At 39.4% G+C, this 11685-nt stretch overlaps 1 protein-coding gene across 1 annotated transcript; it reads left to right on the top strand.

Moving 5' to 3' along the window:
* The first annotated feature begins 4508 nt into the window (after positions 1-4508).
* On the top strand, positions 4509-10499 carry LOC149303913 (vomeronasal type-2 receptor 26-like). Its single transcript, XM_089480876.1, has 5 exons — positions 4509-4521; positions 5106-5305; positions 6692-6919; positions 8549-8675; positions 9592-10499. Exons 1-5 carry the CDS (start codon positions 4509-4511, stop codon positions 10497-10499), a joined length of 1476 nt encoding a protein of 491 aa, XP_089337002.1.
* Positions 10500-11685: the final 1186 nt, after the last annotated feature.

Below are 11685 nucleotides of genomic sequence, written 5' to 3'. Positions count from 1 at the left end.
AGGATAGCTTTAGAAGAGGTTTGCCACTGCCTTCCTCTGAGGTTGAAAGAGTGTGATTTGCACAAGATAACAAAATGGGTTTCCATGGCTGAGTAGGGATTACTTCAGATCGAATCCAAGTGGGAATTACTTTACAATTAAGTTCAGAAATTAGTCAATTTTTTGTCAAGTGATTTTATCCCAAAGCTATCATGGAGCCACAAACACAGAAGAATCCAGTTCATACAATAGTGAAATAATCCGCTCTATGAACCATGTTTAAAGTGAGAACCCTAGTTTAACTGAAGAGAAACAAGGGTTGATCAAAGACTATTGAAGGGCCAGACTGGTGAAATAGTAACATTTCTGGATTTCAGTGTACTTCGTAAAAGGAAGACTGAGGGTCCTGGTAGTCCAGGTGTTCTGTTTGCTTTCCAAAATGTATGTGTCCAGGTGTGTCTCTGGCCAGGTTTTTCATAGAGTGAGATGAATGTCATTGCCATTATAACTGCCACGCACTGCCTGCAAGGACCAGAAGGACAAATGTGGTTAGCAGATAAAGGGGAAATAGGGTTGCTCTTGGTGAATTTGTCTCCTTACGTGCACTTTTCTTGAATAAGTTTCTTTTCAATAGATGCTCTGAAGACCTATTAAACAGCTGTTAAGTAAAACTTTGCTATGTAAAAAGCAACACAACTTCTGAAAGGGTAATTCTGATGGCTTATACTTGGGTACAAATGGAAAAAATAATTAATTCCTTTTTTATCATTTGAAATGGAATCATTAAAACTCATAGCGAGGAATTGGGATCCTTTGGAAGGTCAGATTTTGTTGGCCTCCAAATCTCATCAACTTCAATCAATGTGGCCAAAGGTCAGGGATAATGGAAGTTGGAGTCCCACAATTTCTACAGTACTCCAGGTTCTATACTCCTATAGCCATCCTGCTGGTTCAAAACTGTATTTCCCTTTCTTTGATGGAGATCCTCAAGATGTTCTCAAGGCCTGTAATGCATGAGCATTAAATGCAATAAGTTGAGCTCTCCTGAAAATGAGGCAAGTCATACTTAGAGTTTGTGATTAACTGCCCTCGAGTCTACACACAGCTGCACCGATCCAGTCCCTGAAGGGAGCAAAAAGAAGCTGCAAAAAGCGGCTTCTTTTTAGCTCCCTGGAAATGGTATCATAAGCAGGCCAGTGTGCCCAGCATGTCATCATGGCTCACCCCATCTAGAACAGCGCACACCAAAATGGTGCCTGGGCATCATCGTTTGGTCTTGGAGCTTGCTGCCACTCAGCCCTCACCCTGCCCACATGCCGGCACAAAGTGCGGGCCTGCATAGCCCCTCTTTCCAACACTCAAACCACTATACCACACCGACTAGTGAGTAGCATTCATTTCAATTGATCTACTCTAACTATGACTATGTCTGGATCCAAACTACTGGACAGAAAACACATGACTAAATTTTCATCAGTTTTACTGATCGTTGAGAATACTGGAAAGGGAATTTTTCTACCCTACAATTATCACAATTATTGTCAAGAAGAAAATTTAGCACAGGGCTATCAGGAAACCTCAGGTGTAAATGAATCCACTACAGGAGCAACAACCGTATTCCGCCTTGTCTATAAAGAATATTTTCAAAATAGTCTGGTAGACATACCTCTTGGGAGTTAACAGAAGATACTCAAGGTTTTATTAAGCAGATGTTTGAGAGAGCAGACTAGAGTTTATGAGACAGTAAAGTCTGTTTAACCTGTAAAGATTTTCAACATCACTTGTAAGCTAGTTTGAGCACTGTGGATCTCTGTAGTCCTGGTGTTTTGTGAATTTCTGAGACTGAATACGCTTCACTGAGGTTGGGCCCGAAATCAAATAATGTTTAGAATGATACTACTGCTGATCCTACTTTTTCTGATACATCTCCCCAATATTGTCAGCAAAAAATGGAACTATGGATGTGATTGGAGGACAAAAGTTGAGAAGGATTTATTTGGCTTTCAAGAGGATATGGTCATTGGTGAATTTGTCAGTTTTTTGATTTCTTTATTGAACGAGCTTCCTTTTAATAGAATGCCACAGAAAATAATAAATGGATAGTAGGTAGCTCTTTTTATACAAAAATGTACTTTCTTCTATTTGATAATGTATTCAACATTTTGCATTTTACACATTGTGTATTAGGTGGAATTGTAATTATGTATAAATATTATCACATAAATGTAGAACGGGGATATCACTCTGTTAGATTATTGCAGCTGAGGTGCTGAAGCCATTGGTGAGGGATGAGAAACCTACAATTGACAACATGTTGTGGGCCTCTGTTTTCCATCAGCCTCAGTGAGCAAGAACAAACATTAGAGATGACTGATGTTGTAGTTCAATAAAATCTGGAGGGAAAGAGATTGCCTGTCCTTTCCCAAAAAACTCTGTGTTCTTCATTTTTGTTTCAGGAAGAAAGGAGAAAGGAGAAAGGAGAAAAAAATATTGGGCACTCTCTATATATTTATGATATTATGCATTTTTAATGTGGACTGTATCATATGAGGACAAGGCCTATTATATAAATCCCCTGCCAATAACATGGCTCAGTCACAGAGTGTTTTCAAGAGTTTCGGGAAAGGAATTAAGGCAAAGAAAAATAATGTACAAGAATATCAGAGTTAGAAGGCTGGATACAGGCTTAGTTATACTTAGAAAGTAACATCTTCAAAGTTAGTGTATACGTTACTTATATCCCACTAATAGGGAATGTCTCTTTTAAGTATACACAAGTCTGAATTCATTTTAAGCCCATTGCGTAAACAGTAATTAAAATGATGTGCTTGCATGAATGAGAGCTAAGACCATGTTACAATCTATTGCAGCATGCTACCCAAATACTACCACCAGATCCTTGTGTTTTCATTTGCCATGGAAGAGATCAACAAAAATCCTTATATCTTACCCAACCACACACTGGAATACATCACCATTCAAAATGCTTATAATCAAATGGGAACAAGTTTTGGGACCATGAGTCTCCTTTTCACCTTACGGGGGAGTCCTCTTAACTACATGTGCAACAGAAAATACAAGTTAACAGCCATCATTGGAGGACTTGGTGCTCATAATTCCAGGCAGATGCCCCACATCTTAAACATCTATAAGATCCCACAGGTATTTGTATACAAATTCATAACGCAAGTACAAGGAACAGTGGAGAATGGGAACAATTTTCAGCAAGGCCTGGCAATGCTCAACAGCTCTGCTTAGTTTGGCTCAGCAAAAATCCTGATCATATCTAGAGAAGACTTCATACTAAGCAGATGCATTTGACCACAGTTCTCTTTTAAAAAGATGAAAGGCTCTGTGTGGATAAGAGAAATCAAAATATAGGTCTATGTTCAATGGTGTAGAACAGTCGGGAAATAATTCTGTTGGTGTTTCACCACTCCAAAGTGCCTTTGCATGCATATTATATTTGAAATTTAAGGAAAGTATAAAGGAGCTGGGAATGGGGGGGGGGGGGGGGACTGAACAAAGGCAGGAGCAGGATTAATATAAACACCAGGGACCCCAGAACTGCTTTTAAGGCAGGCAGTCATTATGATTTTTGTATACTTGTATGTTTTAAAAACAGTAAGAACAAATAAAATAGTTACTACTACTACCACCAACAGCAATAACAACTAATGCAGTTTGTGGTCTAAACTGCACTGCAGAATTAGTGTAGTTTCACTCTGCCTTAACTGTCATGGCTTAATGCTATGGAGTTCTGCAATCTGTAGTTTTGTGAGATATTTAGCCTTCTCTTTTGGAAAGATCTGGTGCCACAGCAAACTACATGATTTCATAATATTGAGCCATGGCAGTTTAAGAGGTGTCAAGCTGCATTATTTCTGCAGTGCAGATTAGACCCATGACAAACCACTAAATAAAATGTTATAAAATTATTTCAACCATAACATTGATGTATCAAGGAAAGGGGAAAATATACATGATCTCGTTAAATGAATGAAAAGATAGCTAGAAACTAGGACATTTTTGCTTGGGGGGTTCAGTTACCCAGGTGTCTTGGTGGTCCTGATCCTGGAAGTAGGCAGGCTTAGCCCCCCCCTTAGGGGGATCCCCCCCAAGGGGATTAAGGGTTGCTTGATCCCCTTGGGGGGATCAAGCAACCCTGACACCCCCCCCCCCCCCAATTTGGGGGACTATGATAAATACAGCCTTCCACACTGCTCCAAAATTTCATTCCCCCATAAATATTTTGGAACTAGCTACTTCAGTCTAATATATAGTTTTGCCTTGGGTAGTTCTGGTTACATTGCAACACTAGGAAGCATTTGATCTCTACAATATTTGTTGCTCAAACCTTACAAGTAAAACCTGTTATCAAGATGTAGACAGATGGAATTCAGAAATAATGGGATATTGCTATTAGTTTTTAAAACATCACTGTTCTTTACATTAGCTGAGTTATGGCTCCTTCGACCCTGTGTTGAATGATAAAATTCAGTTCCCTTCTGTCTATCGGATGATCCCAAATGACAATCCTCAGTATGTTGCGATTGTCAAGATGCTTAAACAATTTGGGTGGACCTGGATTGGCCTCATTGTTTCAGATGATGAGAGTGGAGAAATGCTATTCAAGACTCTCCTTTCTCAGCTCCTTCAAAACAATATTTGCCTCGCTTTTAAGGAAATCATTCCAGCAGTGAAGGAACCTTGGAAAGGATATCGTGAAGGAAAACTGGAACTAAATGCTAAAATGGAAGGATTAAGTTCTATTCTCTCGTCAACAGATGCCAATGTCATTGTTGTTCATGGGGATTCACAAGCAATGGAGGGCTTACAAATGGTTCTGTCATTCAGTGAATTGGATGGAATGAAGCCAACAGAGAAGGTTTGGATCATAACAGCTCAGTGGGATTTTACATCTGTATTCTATAGTGGAGTATTCACACCCAAATCCTTCAATGGTACTTTGTCATTTGCTCTCCATACAAATGATATGGCAAGATACAAAGCATTTCTTGAAACTTTAAATCCTAATCAGTCTGTCTTTGATTACTTCACTTTATTCTGGTCCAATGTATTTGTCTGTTCTCTCCCTACACACAATCTATATATACCAAATGTAGGAAATTGTACTAACCAGGAAAGGTTGAGCAATCTGCCTGAATTTGTATTTGAAATGAGAATGTCTGGTCAGAGCTACAGTATCTATAATGCTGTTTATGCTGTGGCACATGCCCTCCATGCCATGTTTTCATCAAAATCCCACAAGAAGGCAATGGGAGAGGGAAGGACACAGGACCTTCGAAACATCCAGCCATGGCAGGTAAGGATATTCTTTTGTAGTAGGTCACTACTGCAATGACTTCTAAAAGTATACATAGGGCACAAACAGAGAGAAACAACCTCTTATTGCTGGGCACAAGACCCTTGCAAAATTAAGAATCTTTCAACCTTCAGCTGGTGGTGAGAATGCAGAGATTTGTATTCCAGTATTACCAGGTAGAATGGTATTGTAAAGTGGTCTGAAATGCACCTCTTTCATGACCATGTGCATTGCTTTAAATAGATTTCTAGTTAATTGTTATAGATACTGGCAGCTGGATTTATATTTAGTTTAATGTAAAGTACAGTGCGCCCTTACTTTATGCAGGGGAGTCCAGAACGGACCCCCCACGTAAAGTAAGGGTGCACTGTACTTTACATTAAACTAAATATAAGTCCGTTCTGGATTCCCCTGCGTAAAGCAAATACTACCTATGCTCGAGCCCCATTTAAATGAATGGGGCTCGTGCACGCAGCAGTGTGGTGGTGGTGTGGCGCACGTGCGCCCCATTCATCCCTATGGGATGCGCTGCCCCTTCTCCCCACACAGCTTTCAGCGTATGCTGAAAGCTGCGTAAAGCATGCCCACGTATGACTAGGCCTGTCACTAGGCCCAGCTTCTGCCAAGCTAGTAGCTTGAAAGCATGTAAATGTGCAAGTACAGAAAAGGTACCACTTCACTGGGAAGGTAACAGTACTCCATGTAGTCATACTGGCCACATGCCCATGAAATCATCTCTGACAATGCTTGCTCCCTTGGCTAAGTAATGGAGATGAGCATTGCTCCATAGGGTCAGAAACAACTAAACAATCTTTTGTCAAGGGAAAGCCTTGATCTTTATCTAAAGAATCCTGGATTTGAAAGGTTTTGAGGAAAACTACTGGAAAATTGTGAACACCTACCTTTTTGAATTTGTGGAGGTAGAATTTGATATTAAAATTCTAGCTTATTACCACATATGTTCTCTTTTTCATGTTGCTAGCACTTCTGATCTAACATAAGCATTTTAAAATGATTTGTTTCCCTTCTATATTTTGCTATTTCACATTCTACCAGATGTTACTAGATGGAGTTTTTGGGTCATCAATGATTTGGATTCTGTCCAAAAAATTAGGAACCAGTGATGTATCCTCAGATAATGTAGCATATTCCAGTCACAGTCATTTTTTACAACTGCACGGTTATGATACTATCTATGATTATTTCATTCACTTATTTTGTCGGTCTATTTGGAATTGCTCCCAGAGCAAATGGAGGCTCAAGGCACCTTTCATGAATTAAAATGATTAAAACTACTAAAATGGGTAAGAAGCAGCTAGTTGTGAAGGATGGTAGAAAACCTAGCACATCCCAAGGAAATTAATTTTATTTCATCCTCCAACCTAGGTTCAGTCTTTCCTGAAGCACATCCGTTTCAATAACAGTGCTGGAGAAGAAATATTTTTTGATGAAAATGGAGAGCTGGCAAGTGGATATGATATCATCAACACTGTTACATTTCTCAATCAGTCCATCCACAGAGTCCATGTTGGAAGGATAAACCCACAGGCTCCTGCAGGAAAAGAGTTCACCATTAATGGAAGTGTCATTACATGGAACCACAAGTTCAACCAGGTGTGAATGATTTTGTCAAGAATGAATGTTAGCCAAGTTCTTGCAAACAATTCTACCAAGCAGAAAAAAATCAGGATCAAATACCTCAAATTTGCCACCAGGTTTAGCAAACTATAGTACGGTACAAACTGCCAACAAGCGGCGTACCGGTGCCAGCATTAGGGTTAGGGAGCGCGCACCATGTACACGCTCCCTAACCCTAATACGTCATGGCGACATAACAATGGTGGTTCCCTGTATACATGGGCGCCTCCATTGTTATGTAAGCACTGTGTGGCATCCCTATGGTGCTGCATGGCACTTACGTAGCCAGTGCTCCTGTGGTGCACTTGTTACACCACCGCCACGGCATAAAAAGAACCCGCTTTTTGTGGTTTCTTTTTCTGCTGGTGGGAAGCCGCATAGTTTGGCGGCTGTGGCTTTCCTCCAGCGGAAAAGCCATTGCCACCAGCCCAGACCTTCAAGAAGGTATGTACTAGGCCTATATTAATCTTCAAAAGAAAAATGTTTTAAATCTCTTTGCATAGTGATTTTCCTGATTAATACAATCATGTCTTTAAATTCTACCAACTAGAGGCATAAATCCAAAACAGACTGCAGAAATAATCCAGTCTGAGACCACTTTAACTTTCTTGGCCCAATGCTAGGGAATCCTGGGAACAGTGGTTTGGTGAGACACTTACCCTTCAGTCAGAGAACTCTGGTGCCACAATAAGCTACAATTCCCAGGATTCCCTAGCACTGAGCCAGGTCAGTTAAAATGGTCTCAAACTGGATGATTTCTGCAGTGTGTTTTGGAACATAGTTATAATTGCAGAATTGTATATTTTTCTGCCCACCCCACTTCTGAGCCCAAGAACAAATACTTCTTGGAGCAGAAAGTGGTCAGGACATCACTTAGCTAAGTGGTTCTTAAATTATTATTATTATTATTATTATTATTATTATTATTCATGGTATTTATACCCCACCCTTGGTGGGGTGAGACCCCCGTGTGTGTGTGTGAGAGAGAGAGAGAGAAAGAAAGAGAGAGAGTTACTCAAGGGCGTGTGTGCAAGACTTGAAAGGCTTGATCCCTCCTCCTCCTCTTCTTCCCAGATTTTTTATGTATAAAATTTACACATGTGTTGAGTTAAATACTGAATTTACTTAAATAAAACTGTTCTAATTTGTACAATGTTATCTCCTTATAAAATGTTAAAATACAAATACACATGAATGTATGAATGGAAATACACACTTAATAAACAAAATATTTTTATTTATATACTACATTGGGGGAGGCACAATGCCCACTTGTAGATGTAAAGGGGGAGGATCCCCAAGGGTAAAATGTTTGAGTACCACTGACTTAGATGTCAATTCATTACCTAATCAATTCATTAGGATGCCTTCTTGTAAGTGTCCAGCTCATGAAAGGATGTTACAAGCCAGTGAGTTTGAGAGTACAAGAAAAAAGATAGTCAACTATTGTTAATGTTAATAGGATTCTAGGACATCAACCAGCACATAAGTATTACTATATGAAACGGAGTGGGGGAGTGTATTTCAGCATAATAGACATAAAGGAAAAAAACAACACACAGAGATGCTCTTCCCACAAACACTTTCCCTTCTGGTTATTGATAGAAGCTTCCCCAATCCAGATGTGTTGAGGGCTGCCATCCTGGACATAGCAAGATCGTCCGCCAAGGGGAACAGATCTGTTGTTATGACTGTCTACAATGTCCTGAAGGAATGATTGCAAACCAGATGGGTAAGCTGAGATTGCCTAGTGACATGCAAAGTGAAAGGCAGCCTCTTGGATGGGTTTTATGTGACTATAGTATATAATGTGCATTGCCTTCTGAGTGAGGGCAGGGAAAAGTCTAATAAACAATTTGTAAGTCGCTCTGATAGCCTTTTGGCTGAACAGCAGGGTATAAACATATTATTATTATTATTATTATTATTATTATTATTATTATTACTACTACTACTACTACTACTACTACTAGACCCAGAGTCTCAAAAGGACAAGAAGGGAAAACATCAAAATCTGGAAGTGAAAGAATTTTCAGCTTGTTTCTCAGAAAGGGTTGTTTCCTCTGTTCTCTTTTAGCAGTTCAGATGCCACAATTTTGGTCTACCTGACCACAGAAAAGTCTTGCTTGCTGAGGTTATTAAAGGCAAGCAAATCTTAAGTTTAATTTGGCACCAGAACTCTCTGACAAAAAAAGGCTAAATGTCTCACTAAACTACAGTTCTGAGAATTCCCTAGCATTACGCCAGGGCAGTTAAAGCAGTCTTGAACTGGATTATTTCTGCAGTGTGTTCTTTATGCCAGATGTGGGCACAAGTATATGCTGGGCTTTTGTAAAGCTGGCAATTCAGTATTTACACTGTGCATTTCTCTGTGCCTAAGGAAATACCCTCATGGGAAAGAACGATGAGCTCCAGCACAATAAATGTGTTCAGATCCACAGCCTTTTCAATTTCATCACCAGTGTTCCAAGCATGGGATGAGGAAAATGATTATTTGATGTTGACCTCCATATACCTTCAGGTGCATTAAAAGGGAGAGGTGTTCTCTTGCAGCTATTCCTCACCTGCCATAGCATAATATTGGTATGTGGAGTCATCTTCATTATGAAGACAATTATCTGTTTTTAAATTATATTTATTACTTTCAGATGCAGAACAATGTGTCAAGTGCTCAGAGGATCAACATCCAAACAAGAATCAGGATCAGTGCATCTCCAAACAGATTACCTATCTGTCATATGATGAGCCCCTGGGAATCATTTTGTCTTCTTTTATTATTTCCTTTTCTCTAATAACCCTTATGGTTTTGTGGAGCTTCATTCAGCACCAGAATACTCCCATTATCAAAGCCAGTAACAGAAGTGTTACCTACACTCTGCTTGTCTCTCTGCTATTTTGCTTTCTGTGCTCTTTTCTGTTCATTGGTCAGCCCAGAATGGTGTCTTGCACTCTGCGGCAAGTGTTGTTTGCCATCATCTTCTCTGTTGCCATTTCTTCAGTCTTGGGCAAAACTATCACAGTAATTCTGGCCTTCCTGGCTACCAAACCAGGGCACAGAATGCAGAAATGGGTAGGGAAGAGTTTGGTAGGGTCAATCATCATCCTCTCAACTCTCATTCAAACAGCTATTTGTGTTGCGTGGTTGTCTGTCTGTCCACCATTCTTGGAGTTGGATACGTGGTCTGAGATTCATCAGATCATTGTACAATGCAATGAAGGCTCCAATGTTATATTCTACATAGTCCTAAGCTATATGGGGCTGTTAGCTTTCATCAGCTTCACTGTAGCCTTCTTTGCCAGAAAGCTGCCTGGTGCTTTTAATGAAGCCAAGCTGATCACCTTCAGCATGTTGATGTTTTGCAGTGTTTGGGTGTCCTTTGTCCCCACATACCTGAGCACAAAGGGCAAATACATGGTGGCTGTGGAGATCTTCTCCATATTAACCTCTAGTGCTGGATTGTTGGGCTGCATTTTTATCCCTAAATTCTACATAATTGTCATAAGGCCTGAGTTGAACACCAGAGTTCATTTAGTAAGAAAAACAATAAAGATCTAGCTACGAGATGGCTAGCTTTATTTGTCAATTTCTAGGTGAACTTGCAATTAAAGAATTCCTTATTCTATCCTGTATAAATACTAAGATCCTTTAAAATCAGACATGTACTCATTTTAGCAATGTGTCTAGTACATTACAGAGTTCTAGGTACAACTCTTCATTATCCTATGATGAAAAAAAGCTTAACCACAGTGAATTATTGTGAGAAAGCATCTGATAAAATAAACAGAAGCCACACTTATTTTGATCCAAAATAAATTATTTTGACTTTAAGATTTGCCACAACTGAAACAGACATGTGATAGCCATGTCTGGTATGATATTTGGATCAGAAATTGGGTAGGGGGGATAATGCAGCATTTTTATCGAATTCCTTACATTTACTGTCATAGGCAGATTATTGACATCACTTAAACCCGGTGTTCCTCTTAACCCCAACAGTCTTCTAATGTTTCTTGTTCAGGATTCTGTCTTTAAATGACAAAGACATAGCTTCATATGTATGGCTGCATTGTATTCTTTGTCTTCATTTCCTTACAACATTTCCATTTATCATTTTACTTCTGGCATGATTCTCCCATTTCTTCATTCCCCCTCTTTAACATTATTATTCTTCGTTTCATACCCAAACTACAATTGAATGATTTAGCTTTTCTTCTATTTTAAATTCTACAATATTTCCCAGGAAGCAATCTTTTAAAATGCTTTTACAATGTTTGTGCCTCTTGCAATACCATCAAAAAATCAGCCATGTCTTTCATTAAGTCAATATCCCTTCTTGCCTCTTCTCTCTAGTTGCCCGCTTCGTCTCTCCATTTATTATTTTATTTGAACAGATGGCGCCTAAGAAGAAGCCTGTTTTAGGCTGCCTCTACACTGCAGAAATAATGCAGTTTGATGCCACTTTAACTGTAATGGCTCAATGCTATAGAATTCTGGGATTCATAGTTTTGTGAGATATTTAGCCTTCCCTGTCAGAGAGCTTTGGTGCCACAACAATCTACCAATCCCAGAATTCCATGGGAGGGAGCCATGGCAGTTAAAGTGGTATCTAGTTGTATAATTTCTGCTGTGCAGATGCAACCTTAGACTTCTCATTTTAAATTATATTCTTGCAATCCAATTATAACACCTTTAGATTTCCTAATAAAAGTTAAACCTCCATTCCGCCTTCCCATCATCCACT

The sequence above is a fragment of the Sceloporus occidentalis genome, unplaced genomic scaffold, assembly GCF_023333645.1.
Source record: "Sceloporus occidentalis isolate IW3139 unplaced genomic scaffold, rSceOcc1.0.p SCAF_14, whole genome shotgun sequence".
NCBI lineage: Eukaryota > Metazoa > Chordata > Lepidosauria > Squamata > Phrynosomatidae > Sceloporus > Sceloporus occidentalis.
This window is presented reverse-complemented; position numbering and strand designations above follow the sequence as displayed.